This window comes from Artibeus jamaicensis, unplaced genomic scaffold, assembly GCF_021234435.1.
Source record: "Artibeus jamaicensis isolate MK-2021 breed Jamaican fruit bat unplaced genomic scaffold, CSHL_Jam_final contig_484, whole genome shotgun sequence".
Lineage (NCBI taxonomy): Eukaryota > Metazoa > Chordata > Mammalia > Chiroptera > Phyllostomidae > Artibeus > Artibeus jamaicensis.
Window position 1 is genome coordinate 1,310,081 of NW_026521859.1, and position 14,660 is coordinate 1,324,740.

At 36.7% G+C, this 14,660-nt stretch overlaps 1 protein-coding gene across 2 annotated transcripts in view; it reads right to left on the minus strand.

Annotated features, from left to right (window-relative positions):
- Positions 1-1,892: 1,892 nt before the first annotated feature.
- The window catches only part of FAM83B (family with sequence similarity 83 member B), a 160,636-nt gene continuing 147,868 nt past the window's right edge, over positions 1,893-14,660 (minus strand). For both annotated transcript variants that reach the window (XM_053668278.1, XM_037152080.2), the window contains exons 3-5: positions 12,600-12,764; positions 11,757-11,881; positions 1,893-4,391 (exon numbers count right to left, since the gene is read on the minus strand). In XM_053668278.1, coding sequence (XP_053524253.1) covers positions 2,105-4,391; positions 11,757-11,881; positions 12,600-12,764 — 2,577 coding nt within the window. In that variant the 3' untranslated portion in view covers positions 1,893-2,104. The remainder of the gene's footprint in view (positions 4,392-11,756; positions 11,882-12,599; positions 12,765-14,660) is intronic.

Here is a 14,660-nt window from a genome sequence, read left to right on the forward strand (position 1 = left end):
ACTTATCTAACTTCTTTGTGGTTTAGTTTCCTTATTTTTTTTAAAAAAGGGTTACTTACTTCACAGACTTACTGTGAATATTCATCTAGATTATATATTTAACGTTAAATTCCATTCACTGCCTAGCTTCCTACCCTCATGGGCATTTTTTTTCTAGTACAGAAGCAGGTTAGAACTCTGATGGTTCCTCTTCCTTTTCTGTCATTGTCACAGGTCAACTAGGAGAGGATCAAAATGACTGTCTAGCAATTAAAGCTGGCCTGCTAGGTTACATTCAGAAACCAACCTCAATTAAATTCCTTAATCCCACCTACTATGGCCATTTTAAGCTTTATGTGTCTTTGTTGTCTAGTAGAATTCAACTAAACCCTTTTTGGTTGAATGCTGTTTGGGTCAGGAAATATAAACATTTTTTCTCATTCAATTTCTAATAGTTTGGGCAAGGCAGAAGTTGAACACATTTGGAAGGTAATGTTATGCGGCGGATGTTACAGACACCTTAGTAACTTTACTTATTAGTTACGTGACTTGGAGCATCATGTGTCTGAATTTTAATGTCTCAGTTGTCACCTTAATCATTAACTATAAATAATGAGGGCAGTGGTACCCACAAAATGTTGCTGAGGTCACTTTAGATTCAGGCTCAAGACTTGGTCTAGGGTAAGTACTCAATATATGTTTACTTTTCCCAACTGTCTTGTTTTCCCCCATCATATTTCTTATCATGGTTTTATGGAAAATTATTTAAATGACATAGATATTTTAATACCACCATTTTAATGTAACAGATAATATCTGAATAAATCTTGCATTTTTAAAATACTATCCCATACAGCAACTTAGAAGGTGTGAAATATAAAGTGTTGTAGAAACACTTCCCCCTTCTCAAGTGGTTTACTGTTTCTTTAATTTTGTTCTTTGTGGATGAAGTAAAGCCAACTTAAAGTTTCTGTAATGGATATGGAACTCTTATTTCATTACTCTCAGAAAGGCACAGGGTAGCTTACGATCTGAGTACCCTCATGAAATCAAGATCTAGGAAATCTTAAACTCTTCAACTAGGGCCCCTGCTCATGGAAGAACAGATGAGAGCCCCACTTCTCACATCCATCACTGCACCCCGGTCAGTCAGTCACACTGTATTTGGCACAGCACACACAAAAGAGCAAAGACTTTTGCAATCAAAACACCTAAGCATTGTCATACCAAACTTAAGATAAAAATGTACACAGAAATTTACGTTCTCTAAAATACTTTATATTAGAAAAAGGGTAGGAGTAATTCAGGCTTTCCGATTCCCGCTGGCTTGCTGTAAGTTCGAAGGTAGAAAGGAGCAAGGCCGGCAGCCGACTGGTGAGGGATGTACAGGCTCCCTGGGGAAGTGGGAGGAAGCACATCCTGGATGGGTCGGGAAAGAAGGAGGACAAACTCCCATGATGCCCTTGTACCACCTGAGGCCCATACTTTGCCAGCACCCTCAGACAAAATTTTTTTAAAATGTATGCTGAGCTATGTAGTGTAAATTTTACTATGCCACCCAACCTGTTATATATGCTCCACAGGAAAAGTAATAAAACATTAATAAAATATAACAAGTTATCCTATAAAATTTAAAGGCCATTTAAAACCAAAAAGCCTCTTTCTTATTTTCTCATAACCTAAAGTTATGGAAACGCTATAAAGATGTGTTATAAAGGGCCACTGATAGTATTAGGATACTTTTATAAAAAAGACTTTAAATGAAAGAAAAAGCTGTGGAATAAAATGGTTAAAATCCATATACCATCTTGCCATTAAGGTTTTTTTTTTAAGATTTGTCTTCAGTCTGAAGAAAACAATTTAATTATATTTTTTACCATTACCATTTAAAAATGATGTGTTTATAGAGCCATTCCATTAGTATAATTAAGCACAATTAACTTTATCACACAGAGCAATAACTTTACTGTACATAGTAAGTTGGTAAAAATATACATCATACCCCAAATTTTACCCCTACAGAAATCTATTGGCATGTTACAAAAACTGTCCACAATGTTCTTTAGGCAAATATTTATAGCCACATTCATTTTGTATTTGAATACCTATCTGCAACTATAGTATCTCATTTATTTTTGTGTATGAAGTTTCCAAACTTCTGCATAAACCCTCGAAATTTGTTCTCATTTGGCTGATATGTGTGATAAACATTAGTGTTGTAATTCAGCATTGGGCTGGACCTGCCATAACTATTGCCCATAGTTGAGGATTTTATTTCTGGGCGGTGTATATTGGCATTTGGCATGTTGCTGGTTGGCTGAATAGAATTCTCAATCTTACAAAATGGCTCAAAACGACTATAAATGCGCCGGTCAGTTGACTGAGTCCTCACAAGCTCACTGGGCTTTGGCCTTGATACTGGTTTCCTTCCAGGGGCAGCAACAGTACGAATCTCCTTTGAATCTCGGTATTGGATCTGTTCTGTGTTAAATCTTGGGGCAGACGCATCCCCTGCCCTGTCTAAGAACTTGTTTTCAGCTGGACCTGGAGAAGGTATTTCATTACTTTCATTGGATGCAGAACTTATCCCCTGAGATGAGCTGACTGTTACATCTTCCTTACTCTTGTGGATGCTGCCTTGGGAGTTTGTGGAGGAAGTATGCTTTCTTCTAGGAGATGAATCAACTTTTGGTTCTGACTTCCTTGGGTTTTGATTCTCTTCAGCCTCAGAAGCTAAAGTGTCAGAACTACTACACATCCTATAAAAGGGAGATGTTTTACTTTTGGATAGAGTTTCTTTCTTTTCTGGGGTAAGGCTAAGTAAGGACCTCAACTTCTGAGACCCCTTTTTCAAAAAGCTTGGGGAACCCTTAACTTCTTTCTTTGAAGTGAGTTCTTTGTTAGGTTCCTCTTTATTCACGTCAAGCAAAGCAGCAATGGAAACCGACTTGGTAGTTGTGCCACTTGAAGGTTCTCCCTGGACCACCTCCTCCTGCTCTTCTATGCTATTGGTTACGTTGTGCATGCTTTTAGAGCTTTTCAGCAAATCCTCTTTGGGTTTTTCTGGCTGTCTGATTCGATTCCTGGTAAGTGTGCTATATACATAATGCTTACTATTTCCATGATCTAAATTGGCTTTTGAGTAGTCAAAGAATGGGAAACTTCGTCTTTTAAGCATATTCTCATTTTGCTGATTCTTTAGATTTTCTGTCTGCTTGTTTACACACAGATTTGTATATAAGTAGTTGTTTGACTCAGCATGGCCACCTGTAGTTTGGTTTAAGACTTCCGAGTGGTTTTCAGGAACCTGCGAGGGGTGCATTTTTGGCGTCTCTGACTGTGACGGTAGCTTGGGGATTGGTTCTGGCAAAGGTTTGTCCGTCGAATGCTCTACACTTTTAGGGGTATCTGGGACCTCTCTGGGTATGTCACTTCCCTGGGAACCAATGATAGTTGAATTTGAGGAGCCAGTTGCAGAACTATTAACTTCCTGCTGCTCAGGTAAAGTTGGTTTAAACACAAGAGAGGGGCGAAGCCGTGAGTGCGTATAAAGTGCATTGGCTTTCAAATTCTCGGAACTATCATAGCTCTCAAGCCGGTCACCTAGAGCTGATCCATTAGAATCAGGTGCAGCTTCTGAATGATCATTTAAGTAGGATTCAATTCTCCAGTTTCGCAAGAATGACTTTGTCGTGTTTTCCAGGGTTGGCATTCGTTGTTGCAGGAAACGAACATGATTATCTGTCCCATTAAAAGACCTTCGCACATTTGAATTCCTTTCTGCAAAATGTGTTGTCTTCCTCTGGGCAAGCCAGTTTCCAAAGCTCTGGGGAGGCGTGTTATGGTGGCTCGCATAGCCTCCCCGTGACGAGGATGCCAAACTATCTGTAGACTTTTTCCAGTTACCAGGAGGAGGATTGATGGTTCGATTCACAGCCCTGTTCAGCAACAGGTACGGGGCTGTTTCTGGCTGCTCCCCAGCATAACTATGCCTCTTCCAATTTTCATTCTGACTGGGCTGATACTGACGGATTGTATTTGGCCCATTAAAGTTTGGAACAAAAGGAGGTTTGTATCCATGATTTCTTATGCTATATTTGTCATGTTCATTCCGGGCGTATATGCCTCTGTTTTTGAAGTAAGTAGGATCTAGTTTATGAGTGTTGTCTTGTCTACCAAGAAAATTTCTTTGGCTGGAAACAGAAGCTAATGAAGAGACCGAACGCTGGTAAGTGCCGTTCTCCCACAGCGCTTTGCCACGCTTCCCCCGGGCTGACTCTTCCTGAGCGAATGAGCTGGGGACACACGATCTGGCATAGAGCGTCCTGAATTCTTCGTCAAAGGACTCAACCAGCTGTCCTGTGATGATCTGAACCATGCTGAGGTGAGCTTTTTCAAACGACCACATGTAGCTGAAAAAAATCAAAATTGGGAAATCGTATGTTTGCTGAGTTAAAAGATTAGTGACAATATATATAGTTCTACTAAGAAAAGTGTGTCATTTATTGCGGACAGGAGTTTTTTTTCCTTGACTGCCATCATTGAAAACAGCTCCAATCATTACATGCTTGTAACACAGATATGTTGCCCCACTCCCATATTCATACTTTAAATAACAAATCAACTCAAGTCCTGGGTTTGGATTCACCACAATTCCTTACACTACTTATGAGAAGTCCAAGGAAAAGCCGCATTGCACTTTGTACCTCTTCCTAGTAAGAATTTGCAGAGTGAAAAAAATGCATCCTGGCAGGGTTCAGGCAAGCTGTCACCACAGGAAAAGCTGAGAGCACTGGCTCCTGCTGAGCTCTCTAGTCTCATGAGCTTGGGCCTCCGTTTCCTCACGTCCAAAATGAAGACATGAACGCCATAACTGCAACATTTCCTTACAGTTCCAACATGTTACAGTGCACGACAGCTCTGTACATATATTTTTACTCTGTGACTTCCTCAATGAATGTAATTTAGGGTGCTGGGAGTTGTGCGCAGAGAGAGGATTTGTGGGCAGCAGCCTAGGTAAGGAGACGGTGTACTCGATGTACACAGATTTGGTCAATTTAATCCTCACAGACCATGCCAGTCAGAATGCCAATTAAGATCTTTTAATACAGGTACAATTTCTAGGAAAATAAATCTGTAACTAGTTTACAGCACTTTATGGAACTTCCTATCTTTTTCAGAGTTTAGAGCTAACAGTTATCTTGAAATTTCATGTAAGATTTTGAATCTGATGTTTGAAAATCTGAATAGTTAAACATACAGAGTCATTGAGCTGATAAAGAAAAAAATCACTAATATGTTATGTATCAAATAATGTACATGATACAAGAGGTTGTAGTACAATAAAAGGGATATAAACACATTCTCCACAATGAAGGAGTTTATTCTTTACACAAGGGAGACAATAATAAAGGCAGATGAAGATACTCTTTAAATGTTCAGAGTAATAATTTAAAATATATAAAGTAGTATCAACAGCAGTTTGCAACTTAATTTTTCTGATATGCTTAATTTTATCTAGAATACTTACTGAATGGATGGCATGAACAGGATATTTACTAGGTACTTTGTATTTACAGTTGTGTCAGCCACCAGCCTGACTTAAAAGCTATGGTTCAAAAGTTAATTATTAAAGACATTTCAATCAAACTGAAGATGTGAGTATAAAGTATGTTAGAAACCTTAAGAAATGAAAAGTCAGCTATCAAATATGAAAAATCCCCCAAGAAAGTGAGATTTTAGTAATCTTTTGATAGAAACCAGATAACCTTGAAGTTCAGACATGAAATAAAAGTATGGGAGGACAATTTGTGTGAAAGAAGAAACATAGAAAAAGGAAGCAATAATGGCCATGCATCATAGAAAACTGAAATCAACTTATATTTAACTGCATTAAAAAAACCCAATATATGAGATAGATGAACCTTGAAAGCAAAGCAGTTTGTGTAAAATCTGATCCCAAGTCTGAATAAAGTATAATAAAAGGAGATGTTTGGAGAATACTTTTTTTTCACAACTACTTGTAGTATAGACTTGAAATATGAGGGATTTCATTTACTATGATGAATAAAGTAGTTGGAATAAGGTGATATGACACAAAATCAGAGCAGAAATTGGAATAATGAGTAAAATGATTGAGCCAGTAACAAGAAGAAAGAATATCTGTACGTCATAAAGAATATGCATAGGTTACAAAATAAGATTACCTCCAGGTATGGAACTTAGGAATCTGAGAAGATAATGGTACTAGTGAGTGTGCGGGAATGGGAAAAGGTTCTAGGCATTGGTAAATCAGACCATAATATTGTAATAGAATTTCAGGTAATAGAAAGAGATTGGATTGGAAATATTTAATTTAGAGGTTATTCTCTGAAACCACTAACCACTCCTAGAGATACAAGGATGACTTATACCAACACTAAAGGATCTTCCTGTATTATTTCCAGGATCCCAGCCAATCACTGTTGTGTGAACTCAGCTGTTGATAAGCATGTCACACACAGTTTCTAGTAAGTTCTTTACTCACTCATTCTCAAATATAAAGACACTGCAGAGGATTGGCAGATGTTACAATAAAGTTTAGATTACTTATAAAAGCTTAAAAGCAAAACTGAAAGCAAACCAAGCAAACACAAAAAAGGTACCCAGAGAAGGAAACAGAAAATGCACAAATAAGAATATGTATAAACACACACATGCTTAATATCTTCAAAGAAATAAAGAAAAAACCTAATAAATCTATGAAACATGATACAGGATGCTATAAAATATGTTAAGTAGCAGATATTCAACATATTTGATAGCAAAATTTTAAAAGAAAGATATAACAGAAATGTTGAAAGATGTAATTGAGAAAATCCCCCTGTTAGTAAAATGTCCCCAGCCCTGGATGGAAAACTGTAGGAAAAATAATACAATGGGAGCAGAAATTCAGTTAATAAAAATTCCAGGGACAGACAACGAAAATAATTGAGAAGAAATTATCAAAGAATAAATGAGAAAACTTCTCAGAAATGAAAGGTCCAAGTATTAGAATTGCCCTGAACAACAAGAGGAAAAAAGTCCTAGACCTAGAAGCATCATAATAAATTTGAGAATAGCATGATAAAGGGAAAACCTAGACACTTCCAGAAAGAAAAGTTATATGAAGAAACCTGGAATAACAACTGTTTGAGACTTCTTAAATAGCAATTTGAATGCAGGACAATGCCTTCCAAATTTGGAGTAAAATGGTTCAATTTAAGAGTTTTGTCCTCTGTTAAACCATAAATCATCTAAAATTATAAATTTTTGGACTTTAAAAATCCCATGATGATAGAAATTCTTCTTGATCAAACTTGGGAGGAAAACCATGACTTGGAAACAAAAATGAGTTAAAAATGGGATTGAAAAGGGGATTTTAAAAACCGTAGCTCAAACTCCGAGGAATATAGAAAATGCCGGATCCCAGCTGAGCTCCAGGTGAAAGACCTGTTGGTCCAGACTGGACACCATGGACCATTGGTAGCAACTGAGCATTGGGGAAAGTTTTTATGTACTAAGGAAATCAATAGTAAACTTGAAAAAAAAATAGCAATAGTTAAACAGAAAACAAAGACAATGACTAAAACCAAAATGAAATGATCATTATTGACTTTGTTATGAAGAAGGAAACAATCATAAATCACTGCATTGCTCATTGATGATCAATTCTGAGACAACTTTAGTAATGTAAACTCATATTTCTCACTTAAGCAAAAAATTGTGATAAAACCATATTGGGTGAGTGGGGACCAGGTGGGCGAGTGGATCAGTGGTTACAATATGTAACTCCTCAACTCCCATAATATAAAATCAAAAGATCGTATTTCTAAAAGTGATAAATCAAGAAACAGCACTGTAATCACATTATGTAAGACAATAAAATACTTATCAGAAGAACTAGCTAAAAAAATAAATAGTATCTGGCAGTCAGGAATTAGGAGTACATTGAGATGGAGTATATAAGACATGCTTTGTATTGGATATCTTTTAGTAATACTTGATTTTTAAAATATGTGCATATATTTACTTGGATAAAAATAAAAATAATTATTTTACATTATGTTTTCAAACATTTTATTTATTTATTTTTAGAGAGAGTTAAAAAGAGAGAAAAAGAGAGGAAGGGAAACATCAATGTGCTGTTGCCTCTTACATGCCCCCTACTGGGGGCCTGGCCTGCAACCTAGGCGTGTGCCCTGACTGGGAACTGAACTGGTGATACTTTCATTCACAGGCCAGCACTCGATCCACTGAGCAACACCAGCCAGAGCTATTTTATGTTATTTTTCAACCACAGTTTATGTTCAATACCATTCCGTGCCAGTTTCAAATGTGCAGCAAAGTGGCCAGTAAACCACGCAGTCTACATAGTGGTCCCCTCAGCTGCTCCAAACACCCACGGGGCCCCATACCCAATTCTACTGACATTATTCACTATCTTCCCCACACTGCAAACTGCATCTCAGTGGCCATTCTGCAACTACCAATGTGCCTTCTCCCTTTTCACCTAGCCCCCAACCTGCTTCCCCTCTGAGAGCTGTCATTCTGTTCTCTGTGTCATAACTTACTATCCCACCTCCTCCAAACACACTGTCATGTGTTAGTCTTGAAGTTGGGAATGTAGTTATCAACTCACATGTTAAAAAGTGATTCAAGAACTCTGAGTTTTCTGGTTGAGGGTAATAACATGAAGGCCATGGTGCGAGAATAGTGACTAGTTTTTGCATGGATTTCTGAATGTGATGATATTCAAGGCCAAGTAGAATGGCACATTAGAGCCAATAACTTCAGTGAGACCTATCTTTTGAAAGTAACTTTTGTAAGCATCACAATACTTAAAGAAAAACATTTATAAAATTCTGTCAATCAATTTTGTGGACAATATTAAATATCTTCCAGACACACACATGACAATTTTAAATGAGGGTATCCAATTCAAAATCTGATTGACACACACTGATAAAAAGTATATAAGTATTTTAAAATCTTATCAGTGTTAGTGTTGTGATATGGCAAAACATGTTTTGTTGATAAAACCCTCATCAGGATGAGTGGGCTGTCACACAGCTGTGACTGTGGTGAGTACAGACACCAAGACTGTCTGGAAATGCTGAGAGTTCAAAATACAAAGACATTTTATAGCAAGAAATTTTGAAATAAAGAAGAGGGCATTTTGAATTTGCCTATGAGGAAAACAATGACAATTACAGAATGTGAGGGACAAGAGATGGTTTTAGACAAAAGGAAATACAATTTTAGCCAGTTTCTGTGAAGACTGGTTCATAACTATTGCACCAGTTAAATATTGTTAATAGGAGAGGTTCATGATAGTTAGTGAGAAAAAACAAAAGTGACAAGAGCTGACAACCATTATTTTTAAAGAACTATATGTAAACTATATATGAAATCACAAAGAGAGTTGTTAGATAAGAGTTTTTGAATCTGTGGTCCTCAGCATTCACTATGATGACGATAACTAACAAAGCCATTCTATAAGTCAAGTGAACTTCCAACTTTAATTAAAATTTCAATTAAAAGGTATCTAAAAGTGATCTAAACTCATATATGCACAAATAACAAGTCTTTAAAAGGGCTCGTTAATTTTAAGCACTAGTTGTAATTTCTGCTTTATGTTTTCCTTTAGAACTCCAAAGTACATTTTCAAAAAAAATTGCTTAGAAAAGGGAAAGTTAGAAGATTAAGTTTTTTTTTTTTTAAGGCTTAAAATCAGAGTTCACATTAGAGGCTTTGGATGCATGACTCTAATTCTCATAACAACAAGGTGGTTCTACCATTACCCTCCTTTCACAGAAGAGTGAGCAAAGGTGCAACCGAGTCTAGTAACTTGCCCGCCACCTTCCATTTTAACATGGTGTCTCCTTCTTGTTAGATGTTTTAAGTTCCTAAAGTTCCCTCTCACATTGTCCTGTTAACATCCACAGGTCTCCTGGCTTCCTCCTACAGTCTTTAATAATGTGTCCACTCTGCCCTGGTGACCTGGCAGTGCATATACGCTTGTTGGTGCTTTCATCTGCCTGTTGATGTAGCCTCACTGCGTATCCCATTCTGGAACGATGCCTGAAGTTTATAAGATAATATTAGGGCAGGACTGACACTCCGGAGCCAGCAGGATCTGGACTGTGTTGCCAGGCCTGGGTTGTCTGTGGCTCCTACCTGTGAGGTTTTAGACAAGTCTCTAAAATTACTGGGACTTCAATTTCATCATTTATAAAATACAGATGAAAACAATAGCCTTGCAAATAAGTTGTAAGGACAGGGCTGAAATGTGTAAAAGAGCTAAGCTAGGGGAGAGTAGATAAATGGCCAGTGGAAGCCTTGAAGCATTCCAGAGAGTAGAATGCTCTGAGTAGGTCTGAGTCACCTGTCTAGTGTCCGCCATGACGTTTTTCACAGTCGGACTCCTAAATGCATTTTGGTAGTACTACAGTGACTACATGATAATTATCATATTTTTAATAGTACTGAAACAAGAAGTCTGTTTGACAGTTTCTTCAAAAATGATAAACAGCTTCTATTTTTATGAACTATTGTTATTAAGTCCATATTATGTGCTGTTTTCATGAGGAAAAAACACTTTTTGTATTGTAGACCTATATGGAAACTGAGATATTAGTCAACCTCCTCATTTGTTGGGTGAAGAACTTGAAGCCCAAGAAGTTTTGTGATTTGCCCATGGTCTTCATGTTCTTTAGAGGTACAGCCAGAACTGAAACCCAAGTCTCTAAGTTTCCATGCAACAGTTCTGTTTTTTATTTTTAAGAAATAACTAAACAGGTTACATTAAAATTTGAAACTAATAATTTCTATAAATGATTGATAATACTGCAGGTAAATAGCAGCTGTTGGGAGGATGTGATGAATAGGGAACCCTCACTACTGATAAAAGTGCAGATTGGTACAGCCACTATGGAAAATAGTATGGAGGTTCCTCAAAAAATTAAAAACAGAACCAACATATGATCTATAAATGCCACTTCTGGATATTTATCTGAAGAAAACAAACACTAACTCAAAAAGACATGACTATCCCTCTGTTCACTGCATTGCCTATTATTTATAATAGCCAAATATGGGAGCAACCTAAATGTCCCTCAACAGGTGAATGGATAAAGATGTGATATACTCTTCACCCATAAAAAAGAATGGAATCTTGCCATTTGCCAACAACCTGGATGGACTTGAACTCATTATGCAAAGTGAAATTAAGTCAAACAGAGATAGTCAAACACAGTATGATTTCCCTTATATGTAAAAAAACAATAACAAAAAAACAAAGAGACAAATTTATAGATGCAGAGCACAGAGCGGTGGTTGCCAGAAGTCAGGGGGAAGGGTATGGGATGAATGAAATAGGTGAAGAGTGTCAAAAAGTACGAACTTCCAGTTACAAATAAATAAGTGCTGGAGATGTAATGTACGTAATGTACAGTATGGTGACTGTAGTTTATAATACTATATTGCATATGTAAAAGTTGCTAAGAAAGTAATCTTGAAAGCCCACATCAAAGGAAAAAAAGATATTTGTGTAACCATGTGTGGTGATATTAACGACTTATTATGGTGATCATTTAGCGTTATATACAAACATTAAACCACTACACCTGAAACTAATATAAAATTATATGTCAATTATAACTCGATTAAAAATAGAACTGAACAAATTACATTAAAATGTAATACTAATAAGTTCTATAAAAGATGACTAATGTGAGAGGCAAACACAATAATCTTACCTGTAAGAACCATACATAACTTTCTGGCAGTCAATTAACAAAAATTTCTGTTCCAATTTCCCATAAAATTTGGCTCCTGTTTTTGAAAGGTATTCTTGGCCTTTTACTGTTCGGACTCGAATATTCTAGAAATATATGTAAACAAAACATAAAAATTAAGGCTAGGAGGAAAATGTCTTGAAAAGTAAAATACATGCTAATATAAAATCTTAGTACAAAAAGGGATACTTGAAATAATTTTTAAATATATAAACAAAAATAGTGAAAAGCAAATTTTAAAACATCACACAAAACAAGTTCTCTAGGAAAACAGTAACTTAAAATATGATGATATTACCTTACATTTGTACATGTTATAAATCACTTAAAGTACTACTGCAAGATCCTTTCGGATTATTGATTCATCATGTCACAATAACTAAAATTAAAACGCATCTGCCTTTTAAAAAGTCAAGTGTAACTGAAATCACTATACCAAATGATTGTGATAACAATATCTGCTGAATGACAAAACTACTGGAGTTGGTGGTTTCAAGGTTGCACATGCAAAACGGATGCATTAATTACAACTGGTAGCCAAAGTATGTTCAGAAGCTCAAGGGTCTCACTATCAAGAAAGGCACAATGTAAATTTGTTATGCAGATGTGTGTTTTCAGTTACATTTGAAAAAAGTACAAATGGACACTTTGTGATCAATCATTATTCTATCTTAAATTTTATACACATATTTTTAAAATTTTACTTTTAGAGTAATATAGATTAACATGTTTTAAATTTGACTGAGACAAAAAATAGTACACAAACTAAAAAAAATACCTGAGGAAAAAACACAGAACTCTTACCCTGAGACGTTGAACTTGACAACCCTGTTTTTCGGTCATATTTAAGAAATGATTCAAGTTGGATTCATCGAGCAAAATGTATACGGATATTCCTCGAGTTGATGCCTCCACTATTTCTTTGAAAATGTCCACATCTGTAAACATGTCCATCACTAAAGCAATGACCTATTAAAGATAAGAATATCAAACAATTTTAGATATCCAATAGGGAAAGATCTATAAATGGATGCTTTCAGTAACAGTTGGATAAAATAGAAAATAAAATACATAATACACACAAATGTATGCACAAATATAGAAGATAAAAGATAAAAAAGTAAGTTGAAAATAAACAAATGCCTTTATACAGTTACAAAACACTAATTTCACACTAGCTTTAAGTCCAAAGGAGCCTGAATTTCAGTACAATGTTGAGTGATGGGACCATGTGAATCGTGGATTACAAGGTTGCCTACAAGGTAGATGGTGGGCGTAGGTAGATGGAAGGTGGAAAGCAGTACTCTGAATTTACATGGGAAACATTCCCAAGGAAAAGCAAGATTTCTGGAACTAGTTGTTAAGAATTAAAGTCTTAGAGATCTGCGACAGAGAAAACAATTCTTCTAGAAATAGAAATATAACTAAGAAAGGGCCTAAGATGAGGAAGGATATAAAAAGACTTGAAGACCAGAAAATTAAATACATGTACCTAAAATAAGCGTAGGAAATAGAGTAAGAAAAAGAAAAAAAAAGGACAAAATTGGACCATAATTAAGAAGGCAGAGGCAGAGAGGAATATCCAAGAACAGGCACATAACACTGAGAGAGTCTAAGTTAATTGTTGGGACAAGAACTATTACTGACTCTGTGGAGCAATGGGAGTGAAATAATCTTAAAAGGGAAAAATCATTTTATTGACCACCTACTGTGTGTCAGACCAGAATGACCAAATCCCAGTCCTTTGTGAAACTTCCAGTGGGGGAAGACACCATGATTACCTGACATACGTAATAAACAGACAAATTATATGATAAGCTATAAGATAATTTTATTAGGAAAAATATAGTAGGATAAAGGGGAACATGGGCCCTTGGTAATTGAGGACAGTTTTTTTAAAAGATTTTATTTATTTATTTTTAGAGAGGGGAAGTAAGGGAGAAAGAGAGGGAGAAAAACATCAATGTGTGGTTGCCTCTCACACCCCCTGCTACTGGGGACCTGCCCGCATCTCAGGCATGTGCCCTGACTGGGAATCGAACAGGTGACCCTTGGCTTTGCAGGCTGGCACTCAATCCACTGAGCCATACCAGGTAGGGCTGAGGATGGGTTTGAAGGGTTTCTGGTCTCTTTGAGAAAGTATTATTTGAGCAACGACATGGAAGGAATTGAGGAAGTCATGAACGTGGGTATCGTGAGGAATTATGTTCTAGGCAGAAGAAACCAGCAGTGCAAAAGGCCCTTTGTCAGGAGCATTTCAGGCACATTCAAGAAATAGGAAGGGGACAATAAAAATGAAATGAGAAAAGGAGAGAGTAATTGCTCTAGCGACTGTGTTAACAACAGACTAACAGGTTTTAAGGGTCAGAGCCAGAGTGGAAGAGGCGAGGACCTTTAGAACTACTGAAGCAACTCAAGTCAGAGGTGCTGGTCCTGGTCCTAGCTCCTATCAGTGATAAAAAGAAAGAGACAGATACTGGACATCTCTGAGCCAAAATGGCCTCTGGATAAATTAAACATGGGATGTGAGAGAAAAATGATAAAAAGAAGATGACTCAAATTTTTAGCCTCGCCAACCTGAAGAACCAAACTGTCCTCAACTGAAATAGTGAAGAGTGCAGCTACATACATTTTAGGTAGAAGGTTAAAAAGGCAAGTTGAGTTTGAGGTGCCTAGATATCCAAGTGAAACACTGAGTAGAGACGTGCAGGCCAGAGATGTCAATTGAGTGTCCATGGCGTAGAGATGACAATTAAATACAAGTCACCAAAAAGACTGGATAAGCAGAAAAGACAAAGGACTGAGCCCTGGGCAACAAGAAGAGGTACCAGCAAAGGAGACTAAGAAAACAAAGAGAAGGTAGCA